This window comes from Engraulis encrasicolus, chromosome 3, assembly GCF_034702125.1.
Source record: "Engraulis encrasicolus isolate BLACKSEA-1 chromosome 3, IST_EnEncr_1.0, whole genome shotgun sequence".
Classification (NCBI taxonomy): domain Eukaryota; kingdom Metazoa; phylum Chordata; class Actinopteri; order Clupeiformes; family Engraulidae; genus Engraulis; species Engraulis encrasicolus.
In genome coordinates this window covers 53,615,594-53,638,030 of record NC_085859.1, presented here as the reverse complement: position 1 = coordinate 53,638,030, position 22,437 = coordinate 53,615,594, and the positions used below count along the sequence as shown (strand labels likewise).

Below are 22,437 nucleotides of genomic sequence, written 5' to 3'. Positions count from 1 at the left end.
GCCTACTGCGTGTGACTAAGACCCGTTTCGCGTGTGTGCAAAAGTTGCCCAGGAAGGAACTAAGACTGTGCACAAGGAAGTAGGGCTGCACGATTATGGAAAAAATCATAATCACAATTATTTTGGTCAAAATCGTAATCATAACAAGATGAAATATAACCAAGAATGAACTGTATACGGGATGAGCAAAATAAAATGAATTGTAATAATTATGTAAAGGCAATAGCATGAAACCTATTGGACAGATCTCTGGCCAGAAACGCCAGTCTGTCAGTATGTTCTGGCTTCAAGGACGCTCTCAAAGGTAGGTCACTATTGCCACGATTAAATCACGATTAAAATTCCAACTTCGATTTCACTAATTTATCACAATTTTCGATTATTTTCGATGAATTGTGCAGCCCTACAAGGAAGTAACGTGTACATCTGGAGGCGAAAATGCATTTGATTGGTTGATACAATTGCAGGGGGAGGTGGCAGAGCAGGAGATGCGTATCTAATAGGCCTACACCAATTTCATATTGGACCCCGTGAAAAAGCACAAGATTCTGCAAGCTTACAATAGCTCGGCAATGAAAGCACCTATAGACAAACGGTTTTCACGCACTAAGAGGTGAAAGTCTCACCTTTCAAATGAGCCATAGCATGTTTCGGTGGCCCTATCACACAATATGCTGTGACTGTACAAAAAACACCTAAAATTGGTTTAGAACGCTGGGAGTCTACTACATGATTCTGAAAGCACCGCTGGTAGTCAATGTGTTAATATGTCAGTAAAGTAACAACAAAATGACGCAAGAAAGCATTGACCAAGCGACCACAAATTGTCCCTGATTTTCTACATTCTATCTACTTTTCCAATTACTTTTCCACTTCTATTATGTTGCACAATTAACAGCTATAGGGCTTTGGGCAGGGGCCAGCGATTAGATTATTTTCGATACTTACGAATGCCCCACGATTCAATACGATTTGATTCGATTCAATCATCGGCTGTGGGATCGATGCATCGATACATATCGATTATTATATTTACACCCCTAGTTAGAATCACCAGCCCCGCTGCTGATCCCCAGCAGATGACGGCAAAGAATATTGCAACTGCCACCACAGACTGCTTAAAAAAAATGTTGGAAGGAGTGTTACAAAATGTCTAGTGGTACCTCAGTTTGTAACATAGTATTTGAATTTAAACTGGAGGTGTAAAGTACCATGTGCTCAGTGTTCAATTTGTCTCGAATTTCCGTGGCGATGCAGTTTGTTATCCCTTCCCGTTTTGATTTTGGATATCGTTTGTTTTGAATTACACCCTTCCATTTCCATTCCCCCAAGCTACAGTATTGACGTTTGAAGAGCCCCGGGAAGCAATCATGCAGAGGAAGTACAAAGCAGAACACGCCTCTTCTGGTGTGTGTGTGTGTGCACACGTGGGTGCGTGCGTGTGCGTGTGCATACATTACTGCTAGAAGCACTGACCTCCAGTTGACCCCTGTGTCGTTCTTCCTAATCTCCTTGGTGATGCCAGCCACTGATACCCCATGTGTCTCCCATGGTGAGCCGGTGCATCTGGAAGCCGTCCTGATTTAAAGACTTTGCGGCATTGTGATGATTACTTAATTGCCTTGAGATTACTGATGATGGTGACACAGCAGTTTAGATCAGATGTAGTGAGATTTGTGTTATTTTACATCAGCTGTGGTGTTTACGACCCGAACAGGAAGCAGCTGGCAAATGATAATCTGTCCATTGCGCAATATTGTAAGCCTCTAGTGTACATGTGACGGGGGGCCACCTTGCGCTAGTTTGCCACTCACGGTTCGAACTCGCGACCCCCAAATCACAGCAACGCTTCCGCATGGTAGCACAGATACAAAACCACTAACATTCTCCCACCGAACTCTGCTAGGGGGTGTCCGTTACACACACACTACTGCGAGAGATAGAGAATCTGACCACTGCACTCCACTCAAGTTACTTGAGTTTTACTACTCCACCGATTGACAAACACAGGCACACACAGTCACTGTTCCCAGATTTGTACATAAATTCTGCTGCACTAACCCTTTATTTAAGACTACCTACCATCATTTGCTATGAACTGTAATAAGTCATTGTGAGTGAAACACTCACTACTTGGCTGTCTGTAGCAGTTCCTGTGTGTGTGTGCGTGTGCGTGTGTGTGTGTCTGTGTCTGTGTGTGCGTGTGTGCGTGTGGACGGCTGCTACATGATTCTCTGCTGTGATGCTGCTGTGGTCACTGGGTCCTGCTACTGCAGGCCTGAAGCTGACATATTTATGTGGGAGTGGAGGGGCCCTTGGGCAGAGCTGTGTGGCATGGTGGTTAGCTGTGGGGTTTGCCTTTTGTAGGCCAGCATTAAGCACTGAGCCAGTAAAGTGCAGTCACTACGCCAACATTGAAACTGAGAAAAGGCCTTCAAAGTATTGATTTTACGTTGGGTATTGTGTAGTCACTGCCATTTGATATAGCAACATCTCTAAAACAGGACATATTTGAACCATAAGGTTGTAGAGGATAAAGGAGGTGCTATGGAGGCCGTTTCACTCTAAGGATAATTTTGACAAAATATTTAGTTACTGCACTTTGCCTTTGTATGGCAGTATAGCCTGCCGAGTCAAGAACAATACGTCTCTCTCTCTCTGTCATCCTGTGTATCTCTTTCTGTCTGTCTCTGTCAGTCTCTGTCTGTCTCTTACTCTCGCTCGCTTTTTGCATCATACGTGTCTGCAATAAAGCTCATTAATATTGTGTCTATGTGTGTATTACATAATCATATTTGTGTAAAATGTAAAGCAAAAACAGCAGATGTCATCTTTTCTTTTTTTACTCTACCGCTAAGCGTGTTGTTGTATTCTAATTTGATCTAACCCATGTCTCACTTCTCTCTCTCTCTCTCTCTCCATTTCTCCCCTCCATTCTTTCTTCTTTCCACCATCTCTCTCTGTGTAGAGAGGAGGTGCAGGAGAACTGCGTGCGCTGGCGCAGGAGGTTCTCCTTCGTGAGTAAGATGAGTGCCAACCCCACCACCGGCATCCTAGACCCCTGCATCTGCAGAGTGTCTGTTCGCAAGGTAATGCTTGAACACAACACATTTACATTACATGACATTACATTACACTTAGCAGACCCTTTTATCCAAAGTGAATTAGTTGTTGTATTAGTTTTGATAGGCAGGGGCACCTTTTCTCAAAAAGGGCTTAGGCTGAAATGGGTTAAGTACAACTAGGTATTGGTTATAGTCCCTAGGGATAGGGGGTGGAAGGGTGGGATTCGAACTAGGGATGGGATATCGGTATCGGTGTATCGGTATCAGGTTCAGATATCAGCATATTTCAAAGATCGGATCGGATCTGAATTTTCCCAAAATATCGGCATTTTCCTGATACAGACATTGAGTCAGGTGCAATGTTAATTTGAAATCATAGCACTCGCATATTAGTTTTCAGGATGGGATTGGTGCTTTTTTACTTGCTTATTAATTGGTTTCCTGTTCTTCTGACTCCCTTTTCTGACCAAATAGTCTGCTTGGGCCTACCTCAAGTTGAAACCCATGCATATATGTGATTTTGGTATTGGATCGGAGTAGTATCGGTATCGGCAGATATTCAAATTTAGATATCGGGATCGGATCGGAAGTGAAAAAATGTGTATCGGTGCATCCCTAATTCGAACCTGCAACCTGCAACCCTCTGATCTAAAGCCCATCTCCTTAACCACTAAGCCATGACTGCCCACACACCACACGGCTGTACATTGCTGTCTGACAACTGATGAGTCTGACACACTTTCAGATTTCCCCAATCCTCAACCCCCAGTGGGTTCTCTCTGGACTCTCATCCCCACTATCTGTGTTTATGTAGGCTAACCACCATTAGCATGGAAGATAAGGAATTTTCCTTCTGTGTGTGTGTGTGTGTGTGTGTGTGTGTGTGTGTGTGTGTGTGTGTGTGTGTGTGTGTGTGTGTGTGTGTGTGTGTGTGTGTGTGTGTGTGTGTGTGTGTGTGTGTGTGCACCATTCAGACTCGTTTTCTCAACACCCTTTAGTCTGCATCCCAATCTTTATGTCGCTGCGTGCGTGCGTGTGTGCGCGTGCGCGTGCATGCTTTGCCTGTTATCTCTCCCACTCTGGTGTGTGTGTCTGTCTTATCGCTAGTCCTAAAGGATGTTCCCTGTCAGGTTTTTGTCCCAGTTTACTGCTGATGTCAGTGATTCCTTCATCAGCAATTCTCAACTCCTTCCAGAACGCTGCATAGAATATTGTAAACCAGTGTCTCTCTGTGTGTGTCGTTATGTGTCCATGTGTTGTTTTTGCCCTGATTTAATATGTGCTTTCCTGTTTGCTTTACAGGAGCTGAAAGGAGGAAAGGCGTATGTAAAGGTAAGGAGGAATTCTCCCACAGTGAACAAGCGCACTCTGACACTGACAACCAGAAAACAGACATATACAAGTGGCAATAGCTGCACTCCATCATGACATGTTAATGCATTCTTGTATACTTGCAAATGAACACAGATGCCTTCCATCCGTCTAATGTGTCCATATCTCTCTCTCGCACGCACGCACGCACGCACGCACGCACGCACGCACGCACGCACGCACGCACGCACGCACGCACGCACGCACGCACGCACACACACACACACACACACACACACACACACACACACACACACACCAGGTATCATGCACACACACACACTCAGATGCAGCTTTTAACAAACCTTTTTTTTCTGAACACACACAGATATCTTGACACATGTCAATTTCACTCTATTATCTTTACAGTAGCTAACTGGGCCCTTGTGCTCTGTGACCTCCAGTAGCCTAATTAGGTCACATGGCCTTCCCCTTTGTCTCCACTTCCCCATGCCATCCACTCTCCTCTCCTCAACATTACTACTGACACATGACCACTCTCCTCTCTTCAACATTACTACTGACACATGACCGCTCTCCTCTCCTCAACATTACTACTGACACATGACCGCTCTCCTCTCCTCAACATTAGGCCTGCTACTGACACATGACCACTCTCCTCTCCTCAACATTACTACTGACACATGACCACTCTCCTCTCCTCAACATTACTACTGACACATGACCACTCTCCTCTCCTCAACATTACTACTGACACATGACCACTCTCCTCTCCTCAACATTACTGACATATGACCACTCTCCTCTCCTCAACATTACTACTAACACATGACCACTCTCCTCTCCTCAACATTACTGAAACATTACTGAAACATGACCGTGTGTGGGGTCCGTCCGCACACAAAACAATTCGCCCAGTTTTGTCAACGAGAAGCCAGCAGCTATACTTGGCAAATGTCCTCTTTGCATTACGATCTGAACTACCTGAAGTTGCCATCTTGACGTTTTCAGGCCAAGCGAACTGATGCCGATGCCGGATCCCAAAGTCTTTGACGGTGAACGACTCTCAGTCATACCGGGATGTTGTTCGCTAACGTTTTCAATACTTGTGACCGCTTGTTACCCGAATGAACATGCTGACATCAATGTTGTCATCACGGTATTTTTCAGTTCCAACTTTCTGCTTCCCAAATGCTCAAATTTTCTGCATGGACTTGTCAGTCGATTCAAGATGAGGTGCTGGCATGATACTCTGTCAGCCCGAACAGCTTATCATCTGTTTATCAAATGAGTTTATCATTTGAACTTTTAGAACTACCACTGGATTGCTAGCTTTATGAAGCCAGGCATACCCATCGCTTTGAATGTTTCTATTGTCTTACAGCTTCAACATAAAGCCATTCAGGTTAGTTTTTATATTGAAGAGAGAATGAATGAATTATATAATTCAAGAAAGCAGACAATTGAAGGAGACATGTTATTGATTACTGAGGCAGATCCATCTGAGGCAGTTCCATTGATTTAGAAATTCCAGTTCTCATCTCTCTTCATCTTCTTAACGTAGCACTTGGCTGAGATAAAGGTTAAACCTGGCTGTATAATTAGACTATTAGTCTGTCTTACTGGTTGTGTGTGTGTGTGTGTGTGTCTGTCTGTGTCTGTGTCTGCGTCTGTGCGTCTGTGTGTCTGTGTGTGTGTTAGTGAGACACAGTGACACAGAGAGCGAAGTGCTCCCTGGTGTTCATGGTCTGTGAATGGACTGGACTCCTTCCCCCTGGTTTCCCGCTCGGCCGGGCCCAAGTTTAGATATCCTCGAGTTTAAAAATAACCCTCACCTCCTCAGGAGTCGCCTTCCTTAAATACCGACATCTTCAGCAGCCGTCGGATGCCTGAGAAACTGGGTCAGACCACCAGACCCTGGCCTTTCATTGTATTTATTTCTTTCAACACCTTTTGTTCAATTCATTTGGGGCCATTGCAAGACACACAGACTCTAATTAATGGTTTGAGGTGCCTTTGGTGCACACTTCCCTTTGATTTCCTGTCTTGAGACATAAACACCTATTAGTCTTTATTTTAAACTGCTGTGAGAGAGGTTCCATTACTCCTAGTTCTCATAGTTTAATCTGATTTGATAGGGACCCTTCATCATGTGGGTCCTTGTGTTTATCGATTCACTCTGAGCTACTGAGAGATTTGATAGCCTGCTATGTGACACAATTTAATAAAATTCATTTTACGGGTTTAAAAAGTGTGTTCTCAAAATATCTCAATGGCATGGATGATAGGATGCCATTCATTCCCAATAATGAGATGCAAAAGTAAAACAAAATGGAGCTTACATCATTTTTACAATGAAACCCTTCATTTCCTGTGTCCACTGTATCTGCAGTCAGTAGCCAGTGCCCATTGATACAGTAGCTGACTACACCCCATAATCTGTAACAAGATAGATACAGGACATAGTGTAACAGCTTTAGGGGGTGCTTTGAAGTCTACTTGTTCGTACACATTGTTTTGAGTGTTATCAGTCCGCGTGCATCGTATCACAATGTCCAACAGGCTTACCATTTCCTTGCTGTCAATATTTCCCTGGTGGGATATTGGGGAGGTGTAATGGCCTGCCACTGTTTTGAATTAGACAAGTGGAGTTTAGATATTTCTTGGGATTCAGGAGTGTGTGCGTGCAGCCGTGTGGCTGTGCGGCCGTGTGGCTGCATGTGTGTGTGTGCGTGCGTGTGTGCGTGCGTGCGTGCGTGCGTGCGTGCGTGCGTGTGTGTATGCCGGTTGGCCTTGGCCTGCTCTGCCAAGTTTGGGGAGTGCTGCTTGGAGGAGTGGTCTTGGAATGCAACAGCCTGTCAACGCCACAGACCCCCCAAGCCCTTCTAGACATCACCTGTTACACACACGCACACACACACACACACACACACACACACACACACACACACACACACACACACACACACACACACACACACACACACACACACACACACACAGCAAATGTGTCTATAAAAACTACCACTGATCTAAAACAGTTCATTGGCTATAAGTAAATATATTGCCTTTGTCACAATGGGGCTGCGGCATAGCTGGTTGGCGTCTCAACCAGTGGATGTTTTGATTTCCTTGATTGTATTACCTATGCTCTTCTGATTGATAGCCTTACTTTGTATTTTTACATTAACTACAGTGACTAGGTATACTGATGTATATTAATAGCAGTCATATTTCCTGGGATTTTCCGACTTTTCTTGATCCTACTAGTTTGTAATATATTGGTTAGATGAGTCTTAAACATGCGTCACAACTCATCAAAAAAGGACATGGTTGAATAGGGGTGAGTCCTCTCCTCTGTGTCTCTCCTTCTCAAGAGATTAGACTTATAGAACAGCATGTTCTGCTGCTTCAAATTTCACTGGAAAAAGTGAAGTTCACACCAAGTAAACACTGAAGTTGCTTTTGCGTTGGAGAAGCCCGACAGTTGTGTTTTCTGGACGGGGTGCATCGGAGCAGGAAACAGCGGCCATGGGGGTTAAATGGAAAGGATGTCCATCTCACAGCCCTCCCAAAACACTCGTTTTCCAGTGTCGTCTCCGGGAGGAAGAGCTCTGTTCCTGTGAGTCAGCAAGATGGCCTGTTTGTGGAGTGGACTCACTCGGGCTTCCCTGTTTGCACCAGAACAAGGAGCGGTAGTTGGACCGAGCTATTTGCTCTTGCTGTGGAACAGGGAGTGCTCCGCTCTTGTGTCTGGCCTGGGCTGCGGTGGCGTGCAAGGGCATAGTGCACTGTAGTGCCAGAATATACCCATGCTTGCTGCGCCATGTTAATCCAGATACATATGAATGCAATATCCATAGTTTAAAATGATCCGCATCCACACAGTCAATTTTATATCATTTTCAGAATGCAACATTCTCACATTTCTCCATTTAAGCTGTCGTTTTAAGAAAGCACTGTTTCAGGTGTTCAAATTTGTGTATTAGTGAAGTATGTATACCACACTTCGAAAAATCTGCACCTATGACCCAGACTCTATCACAACCCTCAAGAGGATACATTATTTGACTGTAGTATATGGAATAGAAATGCACTAAAGCTTCATTGGTGCATATAATGCTCGTGTGTAAATAATTGGAATTGTGTTTGTGGTGGAGTGATGTGTTAAAACAGTCCAGTTCCAAAGTAGAGATGCACACTGTGTGCTTGAAGAGTGTGTGTTTGCTCTTTGTCTTTAATGTATGAACAGCTTGTCAGGCCTTGTTGCTTTCTGTCAAGGAGAAGAGTCATAACATTCACATTCCCTTATGCTGCACTCTTAAGAGCAGATTGGAGTAAACAATCACTTATTCTAGTGTTATACTCAGAAGTGGAGCATGCACACACACACACACACACACACACACACACACACACACACACACACACACACACACACACACACACACACACACACACACACACACACACACACACACTGGTGTGCTGTAACCTTCAGAAGAAGATGCACATATGCACTGAAACCCACACCCCTGGCCATGCATAGAGAGTATGTCCATAAATGGTGTTTGAAATGCTCAGTCCTTCTTATGGAGAAAAGGGCTGACCGGCTCTTGGTACCTCTCCTCTCCTCCTCATGGGATCCTCTATCTGTAGTATAATGTTGTACCAGGAGAGAACAACATAAGACTGTTGGAACATAGCTTTGAGAAAGAAAAGTACTTCGTTGAACCCATCACAGAGAGTCCATGTCCCCATCATGGAATTTTGGCAAGAAAACTGTGAAACTGTCGCCGATTTTTTTTGTCACAGTGGTCCGTGTTCATTTCATGGAATTCTGTGAGATCATGTTGTTTACGCAGTAATGGGTAGTGGGTATCTAGCCGTTACATCTTTCTCATGGAACCTCTCTCTCTCATTCCTCTTCCTCCTATTTGTGTCCTAGCGTCCCTTAGATGTATACAATGAACTAGTAGAGCAGGGGTTGGGATTTTTTTTTATTCAAAGGAAAGAATTGTATTGCAAATGTAATTTCTATGATTGCTTTACAAAACATGTCATATTTCATGTGAAACTGCCCAACATTAATTTTATTGGGGGCCTTATAAGACGGCCACAGGGCCGTAAACGGCCCACGGGTCATAGGTTCCCCACCCATGCTTTAGAGCAAAGTAACAGAGAGGCAATCTTTTTTTTTCCTTCTGCTTCTCTCTCTCTCTCTCTCTCTCTCTCTCTCTCTCTCTCTCTCTCTCTCTCTCTCTCTCTCTCTCTCTCTCTCTCTCTCTCTCTCTCTCTCAGCTGGGCTTTGCAGACCTGAACCTGTCTGAGTTTGCAGGTTCTGGCTCTACTGTGCGTTGCTGTCTGCTGGAGGGCTATGACACTAAGAACACCCGACAGGACAACTCCATACTGAAGGTACACACACACACACACACACACACACACACACACACACACACACACACACACACACACACACACACACACACTGAGTGTGTTTATAGTTAAATTAATTGTTACTAGAGCATTACATTTCCCTTGATTTGTTGTTATCTCAATAGTTATTTGGTGTGTTTTGTCTTTATTTGTTTTTCTTTTTTAACTTTCAATAGGTGACCATTGGTATGACTCTTTTGTCTGGGGATCCCTGCTTTAAGACGTGAGTCTCCCATTCCTCATCCTGGTGTTGTAAAATGCGGCTCTGGTAAAATGTAACCTACTCTTCCCCCTAGTGGAAAACGATGGTCATTACATGTGGATGTTCTTCATTTACGCTGAAACACACTGCTCCTACAGTATATACCGGTATTATTTGAAATATGTCATGTATAAGTGAACATGTAAAACTAAACATATAGCTGATTGATTTTTTGTTTTTGAAATGATACCTTCACTGGTGTTTAACGTTAAAACCATTCATTACCATTCCCAAGTAAATAAATAATAACTGTCCATAATCTGTGGCTTAGTCCCCCCAGCACGGCCAAGACTATTGTGGTGTCGGGTAGAGACACCTCCCTGCAGCTGGACTGTAAAGGGGAGGGCACGGCCACACCCAATGAGATGCCGGCTCGCCTGGCCAAGCACCGCCCATCAGTGCTCAGCACAGGTAAGGTGTTGTCATGGAGATGAATATGATACAATACAAAACTTAACAACTTTGTTGTTGTGAAATTGAATATACTGTGTGTGCGTGCGTGCGTGTGCGTGTGTGTGTGTCAGGTCTGCCAGAGGAGGGGGAGCAGTGTGTCTCCAGTCCTGATGAGTCCTTCCACACGGGTCACTCCAGAAACTCCAGCTACGCCAGCCAACAGAGCAAGCTGTCCGGTCAGTATATGTGTGTGTGTGTGTGTGTGTGAATGCTTGCGTGTGCATGCGCGCGCGCGTGTGTGTGTGTGCGCGCGCTTATGTGTGTGCACGTGTGTGTTCGCGTGTCTGGGCACACAAAAGATGTGGGTGTGCATGCGTGTGTGTGCTCGCTGGCGACTGTGTGTGAACGCTTGCGTGTGTGTGTGTGCACGTTTACGTGTGTGTAGGCACACAAAAGATGTAGGTGTGTGTGTGTGTGTGTGTGTGTGTGTGTGTGTGTGTGTGTGTGTGTGTGTGTGTGTGTGTGTGTGTGTGTGTGTGTGTGTGTGTGTGTGTTTGCTCAATCCCAAATGCATGTTTGTTTAGCGTGTACTCTCATTGTTGTGATGTAGGATGTAGTGTATTATGTGTTCTTACTAGGCGGCTTGCCTGTGGCGCACTGATCTCAACCTTGAGCAAGCGTCTGCAGTAGCTGTGTAAAACCATGCCTATAATTACAATTTGAAAGTTACTTATATTTTTCCAAGTTATAATTGTAATGTAACTTGTGTGTGTGTGTGTGTGTGTGTGTGTGTGTGTGTGTGTGTGTGTGTGTGTGTGTGTGTGTGTGTGTGTGTGTGTGTGTGTGTGTGTGTGTGTGTGTGTGTGTGTGTGTGTGCCTGTGTCTGTGTCTGTGTCTGTGTCTGTGTGTGTGTGTGTGTCCAGGTTACAGCACAGAACACTCCTGCTCGTCCAGTCTGTCTGACCTGACCCACCGCCGGAACACCTCCACGGGCAGCAGTGCGTCCGCTGGCTTCGGCATCACCGCTGAGACCCCGTTGGAGGTCGAGTCCCGCCCAGAGAGACCCCCCAGGCCCCCTCGCCCCGTCCTGCCCAATAACAGGCCTCCCAGGTACGTACGACTAGTTGCCAATGGGGTGTTACAGCTGTAGACTTTGTGCACAACTGGAACTTCTTCACACATTGTAAAATATATATATACAGTATATGTGGAGGAACCCCTAAAGGTGAAAATCTTTTTTAGGAATCTCAACATTTTTAAAGAGTGGAAAAGCTTTTATTTACTGCAGTGTTTGCTTGTACTGTTCTAATGTCCTGTGTGTGGGCGTGTGTGTGTGTGTGTGTGTCTGTACAGGAGGAAGCAGGACTCTGTGGAAAGCCACCCCACTTGGGTGAACGACACGCGCATGGATGCCGACGATATTGTGGAGAAGATCGTTCAGAGCCAGAACTTTGCTGACATCAGCAACACTGAAGGTGGGTGGGAGCCACTATTCCCTCTTTGAGCACATAATGAGTGCATGCGTGCATATATGTGGTACTCAGACCTGCGTGCATACATGTGCACATTAACAGATATTCGTTTATGATATGTTGTTTTCCATTGTCCAACCTTTTAGACAGCAACCTGCGTCTGTTTGTGAGCCGAGATGGCACCACCGCTCTCAGTGGCACTCAGCTGGGCAACAGGTGAGCTTAACAAAAGCTTTACATCATATGACCTTTAAAAAGATGTTTTCAAGCACAATTTGTGCCTTCATTTGAGAGGGTACAGTGTAGAGAGACAGAAAGCAAGTGAGAGAGAGATATGGGGTAGGGCTGGGAACTGATCCACGCTGCACTCAAACTTGGGCCCGCATGGGCAAGTGCCTGTTAATGGTACAATGCATTAGCGCATTGCACCCCTCTTAGCAGATATTTTTATTCACAGCAACTTACTAAAGAGGACATAATCAACAGATCCTGTGCGGGTGAGTAGGGTTAGTTTGGTTTGAAGAGAAACAGTCTCAGTACAGAAGACAGAGAGAGATGACCCAGCTCTTGTATCTGGTCGTCTGTTTCACCATTTTGAGGACAATAATTGAGAGCAGAGCCATAGTCATTTAAAAATAGTAGGGCCACAGTGGTTGTATGTTCATTTGATAGTGGTCAATGATAATGACTTGGGAAGCCTGTAATCTAAGCCTGACATTAAGCAGCTGTCTTTTTCAAAATCAAAATGTGCAGTGTGATTAGAATGATAGGAAGACACTGTGAAAATATTGTGAAATCAAAATGCTAGGCAATCGAAAAACAGCATTGTTGCAGAATGCATTCTTGTGTTGAGTGTGAGCATGTGCATGTGAACACATTTAATATTTTGCATGTTTCTGTGTTCTGTGCAGGGTGACGGCTGGTGTGTATGAGCCGGTAGTGATCGAGAGCCACTAGGACCCAGAAGGCCGCTAGGACCCAGAAGTGGACCAAGATTCCACAGCACCATCCGGGAGCAGGACATAAACCAGTCTCTCTGATAGGCTGTACATCAGCTGGCCTGTTTCTGTCTGTCTGTCTGTCTGTCTGTCTGTCTGTCTGTCTGTCTGTCTGTCTGTCTGTCTGTCTGTCTGTCTGTCTGTCTGCCTGTCTGTCTGTCAGTGAGTCTTTCTCTCATCTGCCATTCAGACTATTACCACTCAACCTCATCAAACCACTTTTCCTCATCGCTGAGGACACATTTACTCCTCGAGGGCTTTGTCTCTCTGGACCTTAAGCCTTTTCCGTTTGAGGGGCTCTGTGTCTCTGGATCTCAACCCTAAGCACTAGCGAGGTGTCCTTTGGAAGATGTGCACTGTGCGGAGGAGAGATTCTCTGCAGACTGAATGAACCAAGGACTTGACAGGATCAGTCAGACTAACTTCTTTTTTCGGAGGATCGCCGTGCCTACACCATGACTATGAGAGATTGAAGACTGAGGACATTCAAGGAAGCATTTCTCAGGCCAAAATCACTACTATCCACATGGTCGCCACCCCACTCCAGCACAATGTTTTGATTATGTACAATTCCAACAGTCACCGTGGGAACAAGCCGAACTACTTCCTTCCGTCCTTTGCTGTGGCCTCTGGCCTTCTGATGCAAGGGTCAACCACAATGTTTTATTCAATATCTGGCAAAAGCACAATTCAAAGGCAATCCTGGTCAATTGGGATATTGAATGGGGAAAGGCCAGCCAAATTTATCCCTGCATTTTCTCCATGGAGGCAGGGCAGCACTAAGGCAAAAGGCCACATGAACGTACAGGAATAAGTAGTTTGCGTGCCATCCCTTCACCATGTTTTTTTGTTTTAAGTGGTTCCTTACTCAACCATGGATGATTGATATCAAGTGTATAGTTCCCAGACCAACTACACCTAGTGGACCATTCATGGTCCCTTACACAGCACACTCCCTATACACTCACTATGAGAACCTCTGCATGTGTTGTTGATGGGATCTCATGTGGTGATTGCCTTTTGTATTGTGTGTATGTGGTGTGCTTTCCACTAAGGTGTTTTGATGGGTGATGATTGGGCAATAGGGTTTAATTAATGAATGAGCCATAGCTTAATGTGGAGGCTGAATACTGTGTGAGTGGGTGGATTTGTGTGTCTGTCATATTTGTCTTCCTGGAGTGTCGGCCGGTCCGAGCACTATGAGTGGAAAACCAACATGGCTGCTAGCAGGCTCCTCCACGACTTTATCACAGTAATGGTGTTGGTCAGGGAGGTTTGGTGTTATTGAAGGGAAGATTTGTATTGCACTCTTTTTCTGTCCTCTTTCCACCATTCCCCTTTCTCTCTCTTTGTCCATCACTTGCTATCATCATCTCTCTCTGCTTTTACTGTATATTACACACACACACACACACACACACACACACACACACACACACACACACACACACACACACACACACACACACACACACACACACACACACACACACACACACACACACACACACCATGTTATTGTCAGCTCTGTCCATCCATGTTAGCTTGTGAATTAACTGAGCCCTCTTTGTTGTACTGTTCTGCATTCTGTGTTCTCTATTCTACTGTTCTTTATTCTATGTTCTACCCTTCTATGTTGTTCTACCGCGATGTGCCATCTGATGTGCTGAGAGTTTCTCTTGAGTGTTGGAAGCCAGAGGCTGGTCCTGCTGAGCCTGAAAATGATCATCTTGGGGATCTCGAAAGTTTTTATTGCCTATATGTTCAGTTGCAGAGATCTGCTGTATGCGTGCGTGCACACATTTGTGTATTCCTCCTTTCTGCTCACAACGGATTTAGTTTATTTTCAGGTCTCAATATAGTTCCAACTGCATGCTGTACATGAGTACATATTTTCTTGTTTGTCAGAATTTGCTTGTCACTAGTATTTTCGGGCACCTTTCTCCTCGTTGACTTGACCTGTTTCTGATAACAACCTAGTTAGCCAGTGCCTCTGATGGAAATGCTAGCCATACTTGTGCCAACTCAAAGGTCTGAGACACTGGTAAGACGCAAACACTGTGCTCACTCTATGACCCAACAAGTCTCTATAGCTCTATTTGAGATGGTGTTTTTTTTAATGAAGGATCTGCTTTTTCTGATCAACCAGCTGGCTGGTTGATGCTTTGTTTGTTTTTTAAGATAAGCATGAGGTTAACACTACTCTTCAAAGCCAAGTTTACAGCCAACATATGTTGTGATATATATTCCAGCATATTGTGAAGCTAGTGAATGAATGATGTGTTCAGATTCAATGTTCTTTATCTATGCCAACTTGTGAGAGAAACCGGGTCATGTGTAAAGCTGTTGAAATGAACGGAGTTCCTGAGTATTTTTACAAAGCTACATAGCAGTGAAGTCAATTTTGCTCACACAGACAATGGCTTCCTTTTATTTACCATCAATTATTTTCTCTGTGCTGTAAACATAACACTGATGTTCAGCTATATTTCATACAAATGCATCGTGGAACTGACCTGTCTACGACCAATGAGATTGAGTTCTGGACTCAAATGATGGTTACCTTTTAGTCCAAATTTCACAAGTTTCTATCTTGTTTAATTTTTAAGGTGTGTTTTTAAGATGTATTATCTCAGATTTCGCAGTCCCTGAAGAGGCCACTCTGAGAGTAATTTGAGTACAGTGAAGTCTCTGTCCATGCTGTTTAATTTCCATAGCTTACAGATGCATGGCCTGTCTCGGGTCATATGAAGTTCATTTCAACAGCAAAGAAAGACCTGCTAAACAAAATTCACCATCTTCTAGACTTATTTTTCAGTCTTTATAGAAAGAATCAAGTGCTATGCACAAATCATATAGCATATAACATAAGCTAACATTGTCTCATATTTTAGTACAGTAACTTATGGACACAGATTTATATCATTTTAACAAAATTCTTTATATACAAATGTGTAGCTAAATATTTTTGTGAATTTTAAGAAATAAAATTTCATTAATTGAATACATCAAAGGACTCTTGTGTGAAATTCATTTTGTTGTGATTGCCCTGTTAATATGCATTTACAGCTAAAAATAAGATGATCGTAATGACAGTTGATAATGAGATGATATAACAATGCCATTAGTAATGAGCATGCATGTCCACACACTAATACATGGTTTAGTCTACATACACAGCCTGTCTGTCAAAGGTCAGCTCCCAGCGGCATGCATGCCTTCCCCAAGACACATGGGTGGGTCACATGATCTGGGCTAAAGTTTCTGCTAACCATGAGGGTCTGTAATCCTAATTCAACTCTCTCTCTCTCTCTCTCTCTCTCTCTCTCTCTCTCTCTCTCTCTCTCTCTCTCTCTCTCTCTCTCTCTCTCTCTCTCTCTCTCTCTCTCTCTCTCTCTCTCTCTCTGAGAAACTCAAATTGAGCCTTTTTTAAACTCTTAGGCAATCATTGACATAAATTGGAAGTGCACAAATAACAGGGGAGGCAAGAAGAATAAAGTACTTGGTTCATATTAAATGTTCAACGGTGTGGTTGTACAGCAGTACAGTAGTTCATTGTGTGTGGCTGTATTGCGTATCTCTCTTTCTCCCTCTCTCTGTCTCTCTCTCTTTTTCTCTCTGTCTTCACAGCGTGTCCTCCCTGATTGAGATGTGTCGGCGACGTGGTTTGACCCTCTGGCGGTCGGTGAACTGGTAGCAGAGCATACACCACACACTGTCTTCCGGTGCGATCTGCACACCGGCCTGGCTGGTCCGGAATGGCCGAAGGGCACAGGCACCTGCAGAAGAGAAGAGAACAAGTGTGTGTGTGTGTGTGTGTGTGTGTGTGTGTGTGTGTGTGTGTTGTGTGTGTTGTGTGTGTGTGTTGTGTGTGTGTGTTGTGTGTGGTGACAGAGAAAGTGTGTGAGAGTGAGATGATTGCAAAGATGAAAAAGGGAATATGGGCGATGAAAGCATGTGGATAAGCAAAAGGAAAAACCTCTCTGGAAAACCCCAAAGGTTCATTGGTATGCATGTGCCCAGAATTTAAATATGCTTTCAAAAACTGAGCTAGTCTGCTATGCTGCATCATTTAATGAAGCTCCAAGCACAGAGATATCCATATGCATAGGGTAGACCAGGGGTTCCCAACCTTTTCTAACTTGGGGCCCACTTAAAATATTCATAAATGTCCAGGGCCCACGTCTGACCCAATAAATAATGCAACTCAAGTAAATCAACAACAAAACATACAAAAATATTGTTTCGATTTTTAGAAAATGATTTCAAGGCCCACTTGGAATACATTCAGGGCCACCAATGGGCCCTGGCCCACAGTTTAAGAATCACTGGGGTAGACTATAATCTAGGGTTGCCTAGTATACACCGCAATGAATGCATAAGCAGCTCTCAAACAGATCAAATTGGGTGTGCCTATAAATATGTGGATTTGACTGGGGGGATAGTGGAAGTGGCATGCCGTGTGAATAGGCAGAAGTAGGAAGGCATCATATAATCAAACCTCAATTTAGCTGCTGGACGTACATGCACTCTTTTATGATTCACACTCCTATTATTATCTTCTATATGGCCGGGCACTCCTTAGGAGAAACTGTTGAGATTACTTTTCAAGGGCCGGCCTAAGCCTTTTATGTGGCTGAATACAAAATTTAATTTGGGTGCTCCCTGCCACTGGTCTAAACTGGTTTGAACCTGTCTGAACTTGTTTAAACCAGTCGGAATTGTTGTTTTTTACCATTCCGAACCAGTTTTCGGGTATAAACAGCTTTAAAACCAGTTTTATTTGAACCAGTTTGAAACTAATCCACTTTAAACTGTCTGAACCAGTCAAAGCCAGTCTAAACTTGTTTTAATCTATCAATCTGAATCATCTTAATCGAGTCAGAATCAGTCTAATCTGATTTGAACCTGCTTGAACAGTTTAAACCTGTTTAAACCAGTCAAAACTAGTTTGAACCATCTGTAGTACCCTAAACCCAGCCACATTTTCTATCAAGCCAGCTCAGAATCAGCTGATCATAATGAGATCTCAAGTGTATATGGAAAATATGGATAGATTTGTGGTTCCACTTCTACTTTCTGATTGTTCTGGTGGTGTTGTGTCTGAGTTGCCCAGGATGAAGTAGGCTGTGGTGCTGAGGCTGAATTACTGTCATAACTGTAAATCGCTTTGCATAAAAGCATCAGCTCGGCTTCCAACAGACCAAATAGCATTGTTTGGTGAATGGGAAACACAGAAGTGTAATGCAATGTCAGGTAATACAGTAGTAACCCTAATGTAGCTTGCATTTGTAGACATTGTGACTTGTGTGTATGTGTGAGTTACCCAGGATGAAGTAAGCGGTGGCGCTGAGGCAGAGCATGATAAGGAAGATGGTTCCAGGGCCCACATCCTCCAGCGTGCAGGCGTTGAGGCAGGCACAGGGGCTCTCCACCCAGATCTGCAGGGGCACCTCGGCAGTGAAGCTGAGGGTGGCGGAGACGGAGCTCTCGGCACTGCAGTGGTAGTGCACCACAGTCAGAGGCTGGCTGCCGCTGGAGGCTAGCGCTAGACAAACACACGCACGCACGGACACACTGAGGGGCGCAGCAGCAAATTGTGGGCCCTATGTACAATCAGCTCCAATGCCCCCCCCCAGCCATATATCTACATAAATCGGACTGTGAGTGTGGCCCTCCTATATTATATGGGGCCCTGGTGACCAGTGTTGGACAAGTTACTCAAAAACTGTAATGCATTACTGATTGCATGTTACTGTCTTTCAAAAATAATCCCTTACACTACAATATTACTATATTTTAAATGTAAGGCGTTACACACTTTTGCATTACTTTAGTTACTTTCGCCAAAAGAATGGTAGGCCTAAATATGGATCTAGCAATTTATTACAGTGTAAATCAAGCTCATGAGTCATGGCTTTTTCACCTCCTATCCAGGAGGTGTTTTTGGCAGCATGCAGACTAAAAACTACCAGGTTCAGGAATAGCTTCTTTCTGACTCACCATACTGAATACCACTAAAATCCAGGTCATTGTAATGCATTGTAACTTAAGTTATTTAGCATTGTAACTAAGTAAATATAACAGATTTTTGCCCTGTAATGCCTTACGTTACTGCATTACAGCAAATAGTAATGCATTACAGTAATTCATTATAGGGTTTTCACATCTAGTCCTCTTTAAGTTAACCAAACTCAGTCCTCTTTAAGTGGACCAAAAAGCGAACCGACAGCAAAGGGTCTCAGTTCGGTTTTTGTTCATATTGTGAGTGTATTACCAAAAGAACCGGCTGATCTTTCTGGTTCCATTAGGCTTTCGTGGTGGTGTGTCAGTCCTCTTTTTGATCACACCCAGTCCTAGTCTAGAGCTCTCCTCAAGTGATTACACTGCAAGTGTAACTTGTCAGGACTCATAAGCGAACTACTGAGACCACGTCAACAAACATCTCAGTGTGGTTCACTTCCAACAGGTCTGGGTATGCTTTGAAGCGTTCATATGCACAGAAAATGCTGATTCACAGGTCTGTGTTCACTTAAATGGCTGAAAGGGACCAGGTGTGAAAACCCTATAAGTCACACTTTACCCCCCTGAACGACACTCCTGCACTGTTCAAGAGTGATTCTACGATTCGACTGCGCTTTTAAGTCCATGGATTTTATTTGCCAATTCCACTATTAACTGCATCCAATGATGTTTTGGACATTAGCACACATTTATCTTTCATATAATACAGAAAGTGTAGACATGGCATTATTTCCCTCAGCAAGAATGAATATTTAATACTGGTTTTGGGCGTTTTCATGCCGTCCTGTTTTCGAAATGTCAGATTCAGTCTTCATATTAGCATGTAAAGAAACTTGTTTTGCCCAAGACGATTGCAAATGTTGATTCACAGTAATCATCACAATATGACAAAACTGTCAGAAAGGACACTGTGCTTTCTATTATGAAATTTGCCATTTTGTGTGTGTCCACGAAAACTGTGTTAACCGTGTGACGGTCTGAAACCCCCTCCATAACTCAGTAATGGTTTGGTCTTAGGCCATACGGATAACATCACGTGATGTCATAACCACTTTGGCAGGATATGGGAAGACTTTTTGGTAAGTTTTGAGCTCCATCCTTCCATAATTGAATCCATTCTTTTTCATGTTCTCATAGCAGAAAAAATGCCTGTCAACTGTGTTATCAACATATTCATAAGAATCTGAATTAGAAATCACATGTAGAAAAACACATACAAATACATGAATTGATTAAGGTGTTTTGGTGGAACTTCTGAGGTCCTCAGTTAGCACAACACCATAAAAATGGCTGAAATGTCAAGCCGTGTTACCGTCAATGGTGTCAAGCATCAGCTATGACAGTTGAGGAGGAGTATGTTTTGCCAATTCATCTCCATATTGACAGACAAACAAACAAAATAATTTGTGTTCTAGGGAGATGGGTTTGTCTGCTCTGTTTTTTCTCCTACAAAAGTGCCGACATGTTCCCCTGCACTGTTGACCGTAACACAGTTGAGTAACACGGTTGACTGTTTTGAAAGTGTTTTTGTGCTATTGATCCCTGTGATGGAAAAATCCTATGAACAGACACTAGGGATTATCTCTGGGGGAGGAAGTCTTGTGTAAGGAGGGTGACTAAATTCAAATCAGACTTTACAGGGATTTAGAATGAAAAATATGTCACAGTGAATCATAAAATCCTACTTATGAAGCTCAGCAATCACATTTTCTATATCAGTTGCACAGATTAATGACAACATTATTGTTAAGGGACATAAGCACTTTCAAACTTGTGTTGTTTCAACTCTGTAGTATTTTTATATATGTTTGAAATGACATAGTATTTCTCCATAACACTGTTGACAAAATAATCAAGCAAATGTTCACTTTCATTAGAGTATTTATCAAATGATTTAAGATTAAGCTCGGCAATTTGTTTGTTTGGAAACTTTAATATATACACTATGTATGTAAACATCTAGGTCATTTAGTTGGAAAAAAAATACTGATAATTGACATTTTGCTTTTTGCCAAAAGCGCAGTGGAATCGTAGAATCACTCTCAAATTGAAAACTTTTCACTAGTCAAAGGTCAGCTCCAAGTGTCTGTGTTTGAAAGCATACTGTATATCACTCCCAGAGGAGTTGGTGCATGTTGCATATAATAGTGTGAAGCACCAATGTTGTTGACAAACACACAAATGTGATGTTTGGCACAGGCACGCACATACACATGACTCTTAGCACTGACACACAAACTAATTAAAAAGGACAGGGTGTGAGAGGGTGACTAATTGTTCAAATAAATAAATATAAGTCTAACCAAGACTTACCAAAGTAGGACACCGTAAGTGTCTTCATTGTGTCGTTGTAATGAAAATGGTTGTCTATGTGTCTTCCATAGTTAAGATACCGATTCAGATATCTATTATTCCTCTGGAACCTGTAGAAAAGATTCATAACAGGTGATGAAGCCCTGCTTGAGTTTGCTGGATAAGTGTCTGTGTAAACATGGCCAAATTGTTGCCATATTATCTCAATGTTTGAGTGTAAGCAGCCTCATAGTGTATATTCAGTCATCCTAGAGTACATTTTCTCAATTTGTACTGCGTAATATCCATAATCTACCGGAGTGCGAGAGCAGGTGTAGGCTGAAGTGGATACAAATGCTACTAAATGCACTCTCTTATATTACTTTTAAGTTAACATGACCAATACGCACCTGACAACCAAGCAAGTGGCCACATCCGTACAGGCTGTTCCAACAAAGTCCTCTGGATCTGAGAAGGGCAGGCATGGGCTGAAGGAGAGCAGTAGCTCGGCGTTGATTACCGTGCCGTCCGTGCGCAACGGCTTGAGGCGCTCCAAAAAGCCATCCGCGTCCCCGAGCGAGGCCAGGTCAATGATCCCGGAGCCGTCCGTCATGATGCATTTACACTGGTTCACCTTAATACATGAGCTACGCTTGTAGACCGTCGCAGTCGGTGCAGGCTCAATGGGGGGTGCCGCGGATGGATTCGGGGAAATTGGATGAAAAACAGTCGCGAAACTGATCAATAAAATGCATCCCCTCATTTTCTTCGGCAGTGCTGTTTTGTTTAGGTTGTTCTCTCAGGGGGGACGCGTCGTTAATACACAGCCCTCGACACCTTACTGACAACTATTCTGTTAAGGCCAACTGCAACATTCCTTATTGACCAGCATGCAGTTGTCAAATGAAAACGAATCGCAAACAACTTCAAATGCTGTGGTGTTTTTAAACCAGAACAAATTAAGCAATAAGTCAACATTGCTTTATGTGAATACATAGGCCATTGCACTTGAGAAAGGACGAAGGTCCGAAACGTCGTGCAAATAAATCACTGGGAGCATTAACAGTGTTGCGGACTTCCATCATTTATTTCAGTTACTCTATTTTGTCCAGCACCTGTACCACTGATGTGCGCGCATTCTCCACCTTCCTACATAGGCC

The 22,437-nt window shown here is 43.6% G+C and overlaps 2 protein-coding genes across 2 annotated transcripts in view; one reads left to right on the top strand and one right to left on the bottom strand.

Moving 5' to 3' along the window:
* eeig1a (estrogen-induced osteoclastogenesis regulator 1a) overlaps positions 1-15,965 on the top strand; it is a 50,840-nt gene extending 34,875 nt beyond the window's left edge. The window contains exons 3-12 of the mRNA XM_063195728.1: positions 2,969-3,089; positions 4,368-4,397; positions 9,699-9,815; positions 10,013-10,059; positions 10,370-10,509; positions 10,623-10,727; positions 11,415-11,601; positions 11,845-11,966; positions 12,110-12,179; positions 12,875-15,965. Of these exons, the coding sequence (XP_063051798.1) occupies positions 2,969-3,089; positions 4,368-4,397; positions 9,699-9,815; positions 10,013-10,059; positions 10,370-10,509; positions 10,623-10,727; positions 11,415-11,601; positions 11,845-11,966; positions 12,110-12,179; positions 12,875-12,920 (985 nt within the window). The 3' untranslated portion in view covers positions 12,921-15,965. The remainder of the gene's footprint in view (positions 1-2,968; positions 3,090-4,367; positions 4,398-9,698; positions 9,816-10,012; positions 10,060-10,369; positions 10,510-10,622; positions 10,728-11,414; positions 11,602-11,844; positions 11,967-12,109; positions 12,180-12,874) is intronic.
* Positions 15,966-16,560: 595 nt separating this feature from the next.
* On the bottom strand, positions 16,561-22,040 carry LOC134445140 (uncharacterized). Its single transcript, XM_063194225.1, has 4 exons — positions 21,688-22,040; positions 21,299-21,408; positions 18,288-18,503; positions 16,561-16,740 (listed from the first exon to the last, which is right to left on the bottom strand). The coding sequence occupies exons 1-4, from the start codon at positions 22,038-22,040 to the stop codon at positions 16,586-16,588; spliced, it is 834 nt and encodes a 277-aa protein (XP_063050295.1). The 3' UTR covers positions 16,561-16,585.
* Positions 22,041-22,437: the final 397 nt, after the last annotated feature.